The sequence below is a fragment of the Chiloscyllium plagiosum genome, chromosome 20, assembly GCF_004010195.1.
Source record: "Chiloscyllium plagiosum isolate BGI_BamShark_2017 chromosome 20, ASM401019v2, whole genome shotgun sequence".
Taxonomy (NCBI): Eukaryota; Metazoa; Chordata; class Chondrichthyes; order Orectolobiformes; family Hemiscylliidae; genus Chiloscyllium; species Chiloscyllium plagiosum.
In genome coordinates, this window is record NC_057729.1 from 29,928,730 (window position 1) to 29,944,148 (window position 15,419).

Genomic DNA, 15,419 nt, shown 5'->3' on the forward strand with positions numbered 1-15,419 from the left:
GAAAAAGAGAGAGAAGAAAAGGGACAGAGAAAGAGAGAGAGAGAGGAAAAAGAGAGAGAATGTTTTTAGCTGAGCAAAGAGAGAGAGAAGAAAGGGAGAGAGAAAGAGAGAGTGAATAAAGGGAGAGAGAAAGAGAGAGAAGAAAGGGAGAGACAAAAAGAGAGAGAATTTGAACTTGAGAAGTTGCAAATTAGTCAGCAAAGTCAAGTCTACAGGAAAGAGATTAAAAGATAAGGTATGTATACAAATATGTCAAAACTCTGCCAGATTTTGATGAGAAAGATGTTGAAGCCTTCTTTATTTCATTTGAAAAAGTGACTAGGCAGATGGAATGGTCCAAGGATTTATGAGTAGTGCCAGTTTAGACTAAACTATTAGGCAGAGCTAGTGAGGCATTTGCCGTGCTGTCAGATGAGGGGTCAAGAGATTATGAAGATGTTAAACAGGCTATTTTAAGTGCTTATGAATTGGTATCAGAAACATAAAGAAGGAACCAGGTCAGACTTTTGTTGAGTTCAAAAGAATTAAACCATAGTCATTTTGATAGATGGGTGCGTGCTTTAAAGATAGATAGGACCTATGAGGCTCTAAGCGAGATTATTCTGCTGGAGGAGATGATAAGAATTCACATGGAGGAACAGAAAGTTCAGACGGTGAGAAGGGCTGCAGAATTAGCAGATGAATACATGCTGGTGCATAAGACAAGCTTCTGGCCAGAATTTCATCCTGTGAGGGATAGAAATTGGGAGAAGGGGAGATCCTACACAATGAAAGAAAGAGTAGAGAACACCGATAACAGTTTACCACAGGTTAAAAAAGAAGCCCAAGTCGCTGGAAAGGAGGTGAAAGGCCTCAGATGTTTCCACTGTGGTAAAGTGGGACACGTGAAGTCATAGTGCTGGTCATTAAAGAAAGGGGCTGTGGGAAAAGAAGCTAAGCCAGTGGTAGGAGAGGAGTTAGTAGTTTTCTTCACACAGTATGGGCTACCTATAGAGAATCAGTTGGACCAAGGGTCAAATTTTACTGCTAGGCTGTTGAAGGAGGTTATGGATAGCTTAGGTATATAGCACTTTAAATCCAACGTGTATCATCCTGAATCCCAGGGAGCTTTAGAAATGTGGCATCAGAGCTTGAAAACCATGTTGACAGCATACTGTCAGGATTACCCGAATGATTGGGATAAAGGTATCCCATTTGTGTTGTTTGCCATTAGAGATGCCCCAAATGAATCTACTCCGTTCACTACCTTCAAGTTAATATTCGGGCATGAAGTGAGAGGCCCTTTGAAATTGATTAAAGAAAGATTGACAGGACCAAAGTCAGAGATCTCACACTTAGATTATGTATCAGAGGTGAGGAAGAGACTAAATTGAGTAGGCAAGTTAGCTAAACAGCACGTAAAGAGGGCACAGCGTAGAATGAAACAGGTGGCGGATAAAAGCTCTGAGACTCAGATGTTTTCCCAAGGGGATGATGTGTTAGTACTGTCATCAGTGATAGGAGATCCCTTCAAAGCCAGGTTTATTGCTCCCGAACAAATTAAGAAAAAGCTGAGTCAGGTGTACTATCTAGTAAAGATGCCAGATAGAAAAAAAACGGTATCGGGTATGTCATGTAAACATGTTGAAACCGTATTATACAAGAGAGAAAGAACTGGGGAAGCAGGTGTTAGTTACTGCCCCACAGAGTGAGGAATCAAATCCAGATGATGTGGACTTTGAGATGCCTCAAAATATGTTAAAAAATGAAGAAGTCCTTGCAGAGTGGGATAGGTTAGTAAGCTATCTGTGTCAGGAGCATAGAACGTGGTTGAAAAGTTTGTTACTGCAGGATAAGGACATATGTAAGAATGAGATGGGGAAGACTTATGCTATTGTACATGAAGTAGATGTAGGGGATACTGCTCTGATTAAACAATGCACCTATTGACTTAATCCTTTCAAAACCAGAAAGGTCCAGAAGGAGGTGGAGGCCATATTCAATGGGGATACCATCGAACCGAGCCAGAGCAAGTGGAGTTTGTCTATTATCCTAGTTCTCAAACCGGATGGACTCAACAATTTTGCATGCATTATTGGAAGGTCAACACCGTTACAAAATTCAACGCATCCAATCTTGCGACTGGAAAACTGTATCAAGAAAGTTGAACAAGCCAATTACATCACCAAGTTGGACTTACTGTGTGGTTACTGCCAGGTACCTTTATCACAGACGGTGAAAGAAATTCTGCATTTGTAACCCCAAATGGGCTATATCAATTTAAAGTGATGCCCTTTGGAATGAAGAATGCACCCACCATGTTCCAAAGACTGATGAACAGAGTTGTAGCTGTATTAACAAACTGTGCAGTCTGTTTGGATGATGTAGTGATCTTTAGTAGGTCCTGGAAAGATCACGTGGTACACTTGGCAGAGCTCTTTGAATGATTCGAGAAACAAAACCAGTAATAAACAAAACTATATTTGCGAAAGCAGAGGTAATGTTCTTTGGACATAAGATTGGTCATGGAAGGTTGACCCTCACAGAATGCAAAGATGAAGGCCATCGAGGAATTTCCACAGCCAATCTCGAAGAAAGAGATGCTTCAATTCCTGGGACTAAGCGGATTGTATCAAAAGTTTATTCCAAACTACAGCAGTGTAGTAGCACCGTTAATCGAGTTGCTGAAGAAGAACATAAAGTTTCAGTGGACAGAACAATGCCTGGACGCATTCAACCATTTGAAAGCAATACTAACCACAGCCCCAGTTTTAACTACACCAAACATTTCAAAACCTTTTTAAATTGCCATCAATGTTAGTGACATTGTGAGTTTGGTACTGGCCTGACAACTATTTAATGTGTATGTCACGAACAATGTGTTGGAGATGGCTGCGAGACCTGCTGAGTTTCTTCAGCAATTACCATCGTTGTTTATAAAATATTTTGTGCCATATCTAAAATAAACAACTCGTTTGCATTAAAAGTTTCAACAAATGGAAAAATAGTTTTATAAATAATGATAGTATTGCAAATAATCTTAACATTAAATCTGAGCTTAAAATGAAATTAAAGCACAAAATGGGCACAGACACTTTTGAACATAATATGTCATGTGATGTTATTCTGTCCTTGGCAGATTTCCTTTCATGACACCTGGAGTATCCACATGTTGGAGATACTACTCAGTGAAAATACATTCAGATCCTGGAAAAATGTAAACTTATAGCATCTTACTGTCTTGCTATTGTTACAACACTGGATTAAACCCCTCTGCTAATTTAAACCAGCCACACAGAAAAGGTTCACCCCACCCTGTAATCTGTTAAAAAGTGAGAGGCAAAGAACTGGATGTAGGTTTGCTCACTGAACTGCAAGGTTCATTTTCAGATGTTTCGTCACCATGCTAGGTAACATCTTCAGTGAGCCTCTGGACAAAGCACTACTGGTGTTTCCTACTTTCTATTTATATGTTTGGGTTTCCTTGGGTTGGCGATGTCATGTCCTGTGGTGATGTCATTTTCTATAGTGATGTCATTTACTGTTCTTTTTTCTCAGGGGGTGGTAAATTGGGTCCAAGTCAATGTGTTTGTTGATAGATACGCTCTCACTAGTATCCTTGCATAAATATAAGGAAGGACAACTTCGACTGGGACAATACATCCATCCTAGGACAAGCCAAACAGAGACATGCATGAGAATTCCTAGAGGCATGGAATTCCAACCGGAACTGTGTCGTAACAATAGCAAGACAGTAAAACGCTATAAGTTTACATTTTTCCAGGATTTGAATGTACTTTCACTGAGCAGTATCTTCAACATGTGGATGCTCCAGGTGTTATGAAAGGAAATCTGCCATGGACATTGGAGTTTCTTGAAATGGTAGAGTAGGCATTGTGTCTGTTGCATACTAGCGACAATTCTGAATCTTTTGGAAGAATAACATCACATGACATATTAGGTTCAAGAGTGTCTGTGCCCATTTTGTGCTTTAACTTCATTTTAAGCTCAGATTTAATGTTAAGATTATTTGCAATACTATCATTTATAAAGCTATTTTTCCATTTGTTTGAAACTTTTAATGCAAATGAGTTGTTTATTTTAAATATGACACAAAATATTTTATAAACAATGACATCAATTGCTGAATAAACTCGGCAGGCCTGGCAGCCTCTAAGCAGAGAAAGCAGAGTTAACATTTCAGGTCCAGTGACACCTCTGCTTTCTTTTCCGCAGATGCTGCCATACCTCCTGAGTTTTTCCAATAATTTCTGTTTCTGTTTCTGATTTCCAGAATCTGTAATTCTTTTTTTTTCAAAATATTTTATATCTGAAGCAAGTGGCCAAGCATCTGGCCAGATTTACCACTCTTAATATGCTCCTGCTGTGCTGTCAATCAGAATACTTCAATTTGATTGGTTGCTAATAATACTTGATGACACTACTGTTACTGGGTGTCTGAAGATTCCAAAACATGGCAGAGTTCAAAATCACACAACGCCAAGCTAGTGCTTCCAAATAAACCTGTTTGACTATAACCTGGTGTTGTATGATTTTTAACTTTGTACACCCCAGTCCAACACCAGTGTCTCCAAATCATAAACATGGCAACAAATTCAAATTGATTTTTGGAAAAAAAAAATCCATACCATAAAGATTGTTTGATCTTTGTATGCTTTTCCTTCAGGGTTAGTGGTGAGTGTTATTGCTTTGTCACTTATTGCAAGATTCAGGCTGGGGATTTCTGCAGGGTATTTTGGATTGAAGCACAAATTATATTGGACTTTGTGTCAATCCGGTGGCTTCACAGCTGATAATATTACTTCCATTATTCTGCTTTTGGGTTTTCATGCCTGTGTTGCCAATATGCATGACAGTGTGAACTTTTAAAACCAGTCTTTCAAACAAATTGAGCATAAGAAAACAAGATATCGTGAGACAATATAAAAATCAATAAATGAAAAAAAAGCATAAATAATGAATTCTGGCCTCAACACATGATTCTCTGATTGAGACTGCCTTCGACTGAACTCTTGTAAAATTAACTCAAACCTAATTATTCATCGCACTCACTTGTCTTCTACCATGCTGTGTCTAAATCTTATCTCTCTGTTTTTCTCCATCTTTCTGTACCACTCTGTCTCTTGTTCTTGTACTGCGGGTCTCTCTCTCTCATGCTTGTGTTTATCTTTTTCTGTCTTGTCACTGTCTTTCACTTCATCACCCTCACTTGTTTGTCTCTGTCCCTTGTTCATTTTCACACTCAATGTGACTCTCTCTCTGTCTAAGTGTAAAAGCAATCTTATTGCAGAAGGCTAAAGGCATAATGATTGGCTACTGGTATATCAGACAAGTGAAATTCATTAGAATTATGTAGCTTGCATAAATGAGTCAGATCTATGAATACAATAGATAGCAATGAACTAAGTCTTTTATGTTCTTTAATTCTGAAGAGTTTAATTGGACAGCAGAAATAGTTGTGATTTTAATAATTAAGTTAACCATAGTCTTTATTCTATGGAGATGCTAATTTTCTTGTCAGTGATGCTGCAGCTTGGTTTATAGTGAACCAGTTGAATAATCTGAAAATGTTTACTGGCAACATTTATGTGAGGTAACTAACAGGAATGGAAGAATTTAAGTGACTGCTGCAGAACCTAGATTCTTTTTTTCCCCCTTAATCATTATGCTGCAGTCATAGAAAACTTGTTTATTTCATTGTTGGAATGATAGATGGAAAAACTGTCTGCGTGCCTGAATCTAGAACAACATCAAAAACACCTGCTGCTATTGCAGCTATGGCACTACCAATACTGAATAATGGGGCAGTGAAGTCGCAGAAAGCACAGAGAAATTTGACATCTGATTCACAATGTTTCCTACCAAGATCAGAACCAACGGTCCTGAGGCAGTGGTCAGAAAAATGAGAGACTAGAGGGCAATTTTTCACATTAACACTGTTATTGCAAAGTAGCACATTAGAAGGTGTGCATGTTAAAAGGTCGGTGGACAGTTGGGTTCCATGGCAGGTCTGATATCCTTTCAACTATTCTTTGCAAAGTATCCTACCAACTGACCTAGTCCTGTTGTGTGCCAAGAGTTCAATGTAATTATTTTCTGGTTTCTATGGAGGTTGCATGTGCATTTTAGAACTGGAATAGTTCTTTCAAACTCTTGTGTAATCCTGATAATGATATCCCAGATATTCACTGCTTTCAGAGGACCTGTCACACAAAATGTAGAATCTGGTAGGGGTTTGAGCAATGTGGGATATGGCAAGATGTGAGGCAGAAACCAATGACAAATCTGGCAAGGCCCATCTTGACATCCAGATTATCTTGTTCCTTTTTTTATGCTTTTCACAAGCAGTATGTTAAGATTCTCTCTAGGCAGCAGTAAGATGCCAATTTATTTGGATTAATGCTTGCTCAATGTCTTGTTAAAAGCACAACTCACCTCATTAATATTCAGCCCCCCATCTTACCATCTCGTCAAACGAGCCTCACACACCCCAATCTGTGGACATTTCATCTACCATGTGCTAGGCTCTAGTACACCTAGTGGCACATCTCTGATCTACTTACAGGATGCTTCAGCACTTTAATGCGATATCTTGAGCTGCCCAGCAACTATCATTGTAATGAAGCAACAAGGACATTGTATGCTCGTGACATGCACCCAGCTTATGGACTGGACCAGGCTGCTTCTCTGAACTCTATGCTTGCTCTCACGGCATTTTCTCACTCTGAACCTACCTGGATTCTTATAGCATCCTTGGTTTGCATTGCTATGCTTGTCTTTTTGGGTTTTTCTCCTTGGTCAGAGATACCAGAGAAACCGAAAGAACTGTGAATGCTGTAAATCAGAAACAAAAACAGAAATTGCTGGAAAAGCTCAGCAGGTCTGGCAGCATCTGTGAAGAGAAATCTGAGTTAACCTCTCGAATCCTAGTCCTTTTTGGTCCAACTCATCCATGCTGACCAGATATCTTGAAATAATGTAGTCTCATTTGCCAGCACTTGACTCATATCCCTCTAAATCCTTCCTATTTATATACCCATCCATGTGTTTTTCAAATGTTGTAATTTTACCAGTCTCCACCACTTCCTCTGCCAGCTCATTCCATACATGCACCAACCTCTGCATGAAAAAGTTGCCCCTTGGCAACTTTCTCCCCTCCCACCCTAAACCTATGACTTCTAGCTCTGCACTCTCCCACCCCAGGGGAAAAAACCTTGTCTATTTGCCCTATCCATGCCCCTCAGATTTCATAAACCTCTGTAAGGTCATGCCTCAGCCTCTGATGCTCCCAGGAAAACAGTCCCAACCTTTTCAGCCTCTCCCTGTAGCTCAAATCCTCCAACCCTGGCAACATCCTTGTAAGTCTTTTCTGAACACTTTCAAGTTTCACAACATCTTTCCGATAGGAAGGAGACCAAAATTGCAAGCAATAATCCAACAGTAGCATAACCAATGTCCTGTACAACCGCAACATGGTTTCCTAACTCCTATACTCAATGCTCTGTCCAAAAAAGGAAAGCATACCAAATGCCTTTTTCACTATGCTATCTACCTGCGACTCCACTTTCAAGGAACTATGAATCTGCACTCTTTGTCCAGCAATACTCCCCAGGACCTTACCATTAAGTGTATCAGTCCTGCTTTGATTTCTCTTTCCAAAATGCAGCATCTTGCATTTATCTAAATTAAACTCTATCCGCCACTCCTCAGCCCATTGGCCCATCTGATCAAGATCCCATTGTACTCTGAGATATCCTTCTTCGCTGTCCAATATACCTCCAATTTTGGTGTCATCTGCAAACTTACTAACTATACCTCCTATGTTCGCGTCCAAGTTATTTATATAAATGACAAAAAGCAGTGGATCCAGCAATGATCCTTGTGGAACAGCACTGGTCACAAGCCTCCAGTCTGAAAAGCAACCATCCACCACCACCCTCCGTCTTCTACCTTTAAGCCAGTTCTGTATCCAAATTATTGAGGCAACAAGCCGTACAAAGCACTTGGTGCAACTTAGACCTAGCCAATTGAACAGAAGATTCAGTCGATAGCTGTAAAATGTACAGCTGTAATTCAATTTCCCCACATTTGCCCTTTATTAATGGTTACTTCTTCTTGATTCTTTCACAGACTTTAAAGTTAAATATTAAAATGGAAGGGAAAGGAAGTGCTTAGCAGCAAGTTAGTGACTATATATTAAGAATACTAATGATGACTTGTTATTGTGAGTTGTGAAAGTGGATGTGTGACTGTGTTAGTCTGAGATTAGTCATTTCAGAATATGCTGAATACAAATGAAAGCACTGAAGCTTTCTCTCTCTGTTCTCTGTAGAGAGAAATTGTGATATTGAATATTAATGTTTTAAAAAGCTCAGTTAATGTTATTTATTTCCTCTCCTGCAAGTTTTACTGAATGAAAAGCAAAATTTCCTTTCCTATGTGACCACATAATCTTGCTAATTCCTTAACCAGATCTAAGGCCAAGTAATCACAAAGACATTGGGATCCATAAACTCCATGTTTGATAACCAAGTAAATAATTGCTTTGCCAGATGTGGATTGATTCCCAATCTGCAGAATTAAGTTATCGCACCAGAACTGGTACAAATAATGTTACATCAGGGCCCACTAAGATTTCCACTTTTGATTGCTATCAGTGAGAAAAGAATTAGTCTTGTCATGGTGCACTCCCAAGGTCAGATGGCCTGCAAATAATCGATCCAGGTTTGCACCTTGAACAAAAGTCATTGGGAGAGCTCCAGATATTTTTAAAACCATACTTCAACAGAAATCTTTCAGTAGTGAGAAAGAAGCAGGAGATGAATGGAAGAAAAGTGCGATAGGTGTTGAAGTGTGGCCAATTATGTGCCTCAGTAGACATATCACAACATGCAACTGATTTCCTGTTCAGCAAATTACACACTTACTGAACAAATACAAGGAGTAAGTAGAAATATTCACTTTATTGCTGTCAGGTTCATTCATTCTCTGTTTCTTTCTTTTCAGCTTCATTTGATAATGGCTCCTAGCTGACATCTCCTTTGGCAGTTTGCTGTGACAGAGTGGACCTCCTATACCACTGGGATGAATCCATGGAATGTAGATATGACACGAATCCTGCAGTGAATTAATGTAGTCATTCTGCAGCAGAGGAACTCAGTCTAAGCTGAAATTCTAAGCTCCGTGGTAATCTACTTAATCAGCTTTCAGGCTAAAAAAAACACTAAAATCTTTCTTTTATAATTTTGTAAATCAAGTAAAAAAATTAAGTCAAGTGATAACAGTGATTGAATGGTGCTACAATTTACTATATTGCTACTTCATTCTACACCTATTGATTTTATTAATTTGTTGTAACACTAGAAAATAGCAGGGAACTTATCATTAATATTGCAATACCAAGAAATGTAAGTATTCTTGATATGTATGGGTTAGACCCTTTCGGGCTGCTCCAGGCTTCACCTTAATTAACAATGTTAAGCAAGTGATTTCAATTTACCCCTGCATCTTTATCTGTTGATAAATATAAAACACTGACTAGTGAAATGAATTTCTGGAATGAAAAATCTCATACTTAATACTAAATTAAAATAAGAATTTATTTGCAGCTGCATTTACCTAATTACCTCTTTCATTTGAATCCAAATAAAATTACAGTAGTTTAGGTTGAACTATAACATTATGGTTAACTGAAGTACAATTATTCCTCCAATGGAACAGGAATAGGCTATTTAGCCCATGTGGATGTTTGAAATGAAGTATCAATCCAGAGGCAACATGACTATATGTCTTCATAGAAATTAAAGATTAAAATATTTAAAGAAAAGTAAGAATTTTATAATTGAATAAACTGTTTTCATTGATTGGATAAGATTTCTTCACAAACAAATAGATGTTCTATTGACACATTAGCATGGTATGCGAATACAGATGAAGAGTGATCTTTATGTGTGAACATTTTTATTCAAGTCACTGGTGTGGCAATGCAAATATTTTCAGAACAGGTTGTGCATTGGGAAACTTTAGCAAAATAAAAGGAATTCCCTGTTTCAGTTTCCAGCCCAATTTGAGCACTTTTAAGAAATCAATTCAATAGAGACTCATTTTGTGAAATGTCTGATATTTTTTACAGTTGTCTCTGCCTGTATATTATGCTTGTTTTTCATTATACAAAAGAAAAAAAAATCCAAAAGTAGCTCTGGACAGTTGTACTGTAGGCATGCACTTGTGACTGAGATGCTGCCGGTATAGATTTGTAATTCTTATATTTTACTCATTACTGCAAGTTATTTGTGAAAAAAGATTTAAATAGTAGCTAAACCTGTAGTATAGCTTGTGCTGCTTAGAAGGGTAACTCTTGAAAATTATTATGCACCATAATAGTCAATGAACGCTATTAAAACAAATACCATTCACTGTGTACTATAGACAGTAGCATTGCTTGAAATGGACAAGGTCCATCGAAACAATTGATTTTAAATGCAGTTAGTGGTAAATCCATGATCACACTCAGAAGCACAGTCACATTCAAAGAGAGTGCTGGTTGGAGTTGGGACTCCCATATCACACCCTGCAAACATGACTCCTTGTTGAGATCAAAGAATCAACCTTTATCTGATCACGCTGTATAACCTTTTAGGACTTTCATAGAATTCTCGTGATTTTCTGCTGTTCTTTAAAAGAGTTCAAGAAGTATGCTCCTGTCGACAATAGCATCCCGCCGAACTTGTTTAAGTGATGTTTAATATGCATTTTTTGTGTTAAACTTTACATACTATATTCTATAAGTATAGCTCACTATACATCATTCTCTTCCTGCTAACTCTGCTGCGGTATCCTGCATTGGAATTCAAACAAATTGAAGTGGAATAAATTTTTAAAACTCATAAAACTAACATTTTCAAGAGATTGAGTAACATCATAAGAGTTAGCTGATGCCTTTTGCCCAGATTCAAATTTTAAAAGCATTAAAGATAATAATTATAACAGTTTAAGATTAATAAAGAAGAAACCCCTGAGGACAGCATCCTTATCTTATAATTAACATGAATGGTAGCCAATTCAGTGTACTTGCTTATACTCGTCAGAGCAGCTTCAAGTCCCACCTTTTGTGACAAGACAAAAACCTTCTCTCTCTGTTAAGAACTATTTTTCAAATTAATTTAGGAATCTAACCCAATTTCACCATGCCTCTGAGTACACAGCACAAAATTGCTCATAGTTTAGTTCTTCAGGATGAGAGGCTGAGCTGTCAAAACACAGCTTTACTAGATTAGAATGCAAGTTGGAGCTGTGAAACATGCTCCTGCCTATTCTGATGACAACCTTACTGAATTTGCATTTTGTTAAGTGTAGATATGCAATACAAATCATCTCCATATCATCAGTAGGCAAAAGAATCTGCTGTCAAAATGTATCTCAGCCAGTGACTTACAATGGGTGGTATTGGATTAGCTGCCGACATAGAAGCATGAGGTGATGAATTTTGGTAAGAGGAACATTGAAAATTAACATAAATAGAAGATACAATTCTCAAGGGGATGCTGAAGCAGAGGGACCTGGATAATTATGTATTCAGATCATTGAAGATAGCAGAGCAGTTAGAAAGAGCACAAAGCAAACTATGCAGTAACCTTGGCTGTATTAATAGAGGCATGGATTACAAGAACAAGGGAGTGATTTTGAACTTGTAAATGATACTTGTTAGACCTCATTTAGAGTACTGTAAAGTTCTGGGTGCCACTTATAGGAAAGATGTCAGAGAGAATGCAGAAGCTTTTACACAATGGTTACAGAGATGAAAATCTTCATTAAGGAGTATAGAATGAAGAAGTTGTGACTGTGCTTCTTGGAAAGATGAAGGCTAGGAGGAGATATGTTGAGGTTTTCAAAGTGGCTGTATAGAGTACACAGAGAGAAAACTGTTCACGCTTGTAAAGAGGAAGAATGAGATGTCATATATTTAAAATCATTTGCAAAAGAAGCAAGGGTGATATGAGATCGAGAAAAAATCCATTCAGTGAGTAGCTAGGCTACGAAGTGTGCTACTTGGAAGTGTTGTTGAAGCAGGTTCAATTGAGGCATTCAAGAGAATATTGGATGATTATCTGCATTAAAGCAATGTGCAAGGACTTTGGGAAATTGGAGGAGATTTCACTAGGTAATGATGTTCATTTGAAGAGCCATTATTGGGATGATGAACTGAGTGGCTTCCTTCTGCATCATCCAACTTCTGTGATTCTGTGATAACACATTTTCCATTGACTACAATGGAAATAAGCATCAGTTACTCCTTACAGAAGCAGCCAATCTGATATTGTCCACTTTGTATCACACATGCAATAAAAAACTGATATGAGACGACAGCTCAGACTGGAAAGCACATGATAAATGCAATTAACTTAGTTGAACAGTACACAGAGAAAACAATGTAATTATAGTAATTACAAGGTTTTCTAGGCATTTTGAACCGTCTTAACCAAAAAGATGCCCTTCCTGAGATAAGGATCAATTTGAAAATGAACTTGAAATGCAATTGCTTATTTCATGTGCAGCTCCTTTCTCAATGAATTCCTGAATCTAGACTCACAATCTTGATAGCTCCCAACCGACTGCTGCCTTCATAATTTACCACCAAAACTCCAAAATATAGAACAGATGTCATTAAAAATATATCACTTATAACTAGAGTTGGTAGTTACAGAATTTAGAAATCTTTACTTACACAAATGGAGTTACCAAAAATTGTTTTCAGTATTCCCACAAAATGGTTGTGTTTGAATTTGAAACCATTTATTTGATTAATACAAACTAAAACAAAGGCTTGGTCACTGTTCAAACATGATGGCAGCAATCAATCCATATATATCAATGCCTTCCTGTCATAACTTTGCATTACTCTGAGCTGTGCATATCAGCCTTTTTGGATGTATTTCTACATCTTGGCATAGAAAGTATTACCCTTGTGTCAACTGTATCTACGAAAAACAAATCCAATAGAGGATTCACTGCAAACAATAAAATCTTTTTTTTGTCACAGTTCTGGAAAATTTAAACAGGATAAACGAGTGAATAAATAAATATTTGTAAATCTGAATTTCAAGGGCTAAACATAATGAGCTTCATTTGGATATCCTGATTGAAGGGTTACTTTGCTCTACCTATTAAGGTATTCAGATATTTTTAATCAATCAAAAAACAAAATGCTTCCACTGCAAGTCACATAACCCTGAGGAGGAACAATAGATTGTGTATAATCTTAAACAGTATACAATTACATTAGTAGAAGTACTGTCATCATTCCAAAATAAAAAAAGGGTAAAATTAGAGCAGCAATCCAAATTTACATGTGGAAGTTACTTTCTTGGCTAAATTTGAAATCTTTGAGGAGAAAGTGAGGTCTGCAGATGCTGGAGATCAGAGCTGGAAATGTGTTGCTGGAAAGGCGCAGCAGGTCAGGCAGCATCCAGGGAACAGGAGAATCGACGTTTCGGGCATAAGCCCTTCTTCAGGGAGAAATTTGAAATCTGGTGAGCGAACATGATGGAGGCCATGTGAATTACGGGCAAGGACAAATGTCTGTATATCTTGGCATAATTGTGATGGGAAAGGTAAAAATATAATTGAAGTCTTCCCGTAGTGGCCAAATCTGGCAGAGAATTGGTCTCCGATATCAGATTGTACAATCCCTCTTGCAGCAAGGAATATGTTGTCCTTATGCTCTTAAAACTGCTACTTCTCTTGGAATAATTAAATTGTTCCTGAAAGGATCTTCACCCTCTGAGGCAAAGCATGTAGCACACAAATAAAATCCTGGGATCCTCAGAAGAGTATACCATAAGAATATCCTAGAGAGATCTGTGTACATTCTACAATATATTGTTTCTCTAATGAAGTTGACTAGTGGATAAAAGGATCTCATAATAATGCTGCTCACTTAAGAACTAAGGAAAGTACATATATGCCATCAGTTAAGACTGTAAGGGATAACTGTGATCATCAAGATATCATCAAAGCCTTCCCCATATGAATTTCCTCAAATAAAGACAACTACCAGGGAAACCAGCATGAGTTTAATTTCTGATAAGCTGCTGCTTGCAAAGTAGCAAAATTGTATTACCTTTTCTCATTCAAATGTAGCTATTGATGGAAGGAATATTTATCTCTCCACCCCGAAGCTCCCAGCCTTATTCCTGATGAAGGGCTCTGGCCCCCAAACGTCGACTCTCCTGCTCCTCGGATGCTGCCTGACCTGTTGTGCTTTTCCAGCAACACACTCTCTACTATAACATTTGACCCATTCCAGTTACTTTGAACTGTAGAAAATCTTGCTTGATATTAACTGCCACAAAGGCAGTTAATAGAATAGATAGAAACAGAAAAAAAGAAAAGATTTAAATAGCAGTGATTAAAAAGAATTATTTCTTTGAGCATGCTGTGAGATGTTGCCAAAGAATTCTGAACATCAGTTTTATATTTGACCATAGGTGCACAGCAACGCTTGCCATGATCAAAATTTACGTAAATGAGGCCACCATTGCAGAAAATTATCTGTTTAATGAAACCATGTCATTATAACCTTCTTTACATTTCCATGGCTGAACCAAATGCTTCAACTGTAAATGGAAGTTTGGCAGATGCAGAAGTTGGCACCATCCTCTGCCCTTATTCTGCTTCCATCTGTTTGACTACAACCCCAAATTTATACCAAACACTGTAAATCTAGTCTTTATTTCACAGATATTGTATGGTTTATAGTTTTTGAACAGCAAGTGGTTGACAAAAAGATCAGTGAGAAGTGCTTCATTAACCGATGCAGTGGGCTGAAATTGACCAGCAATCAGCTCAGTGTCAATTTCATGGAAAGTTTCTCTCTGTGAGCCCTAGCATGTTTTCTCATGCTAGTCTCAGCAGCTCACCTCATTACCTGTCAACCATGCCTTTGTGGTGCCCTGCCTTCACTGTTGTTTGCTCAACACTGCTGTGATCTCCAAGGATTCCTGGCACTGGTACCAATTTTATAACACAATCCAGCACCAGGTCAAATACTGCCAGCCAGGAGCTCCACTTTGAAACACTTCTGACAGCATACAGCAGGTTCCGGTAACACTTCATTGCCAGTACAAGTTCACATTCATAAATGTATTGCTACTTTACATCATCATGTATCATCAACAGTTATTGTAACTGCAGCTACAAGAACCTAGCTGCACAGGTTACATGGTCTTGGCATTATCCCCTCCTAATACCCTGTCTAAATGAGTACTACATATTTCCCACCACCCAGTGTAGCATGGCATCTTCTCATTGTTCAGTGCGGGAGCGCTGAATGCTGGGAAGCTTTCAAATAGTTGAAATTATTCATTCTTATGCAGAATCAACAAAAATGAAGCAAAGATAAAATAAGGAAATAAACTATG

The 15,419-nt window shown here is 38.0% G+C and overlaps 1 protein-coding gene across 1 annotated transcript in view; it reads left to right on the plus strand.

Annotated features, from left to right (window-relative positions):
* Positions 1-13,444, plus strand: part of LOC122560127 (sterile alpha motif domain-containing protein 10-like) — a 124,373-nt gene extending 110,929 nt beyond the window's left edge. Inside the window, exon 5 of the mRNA XM_043710400.1 lies at positions 9,007-13,444. Within this exon, the coding sequence (XP_043566335.1) occupies positions 9,007-9,029 (23 nt within the window). The 3' untranslated portion in view covers positions 9,030-13,444. The remainder of the gene's footprint in view (positions 1-9,006) is intronic.
* Positions 13,445-15,419: the final 1,975 nt, after the last annotated feature.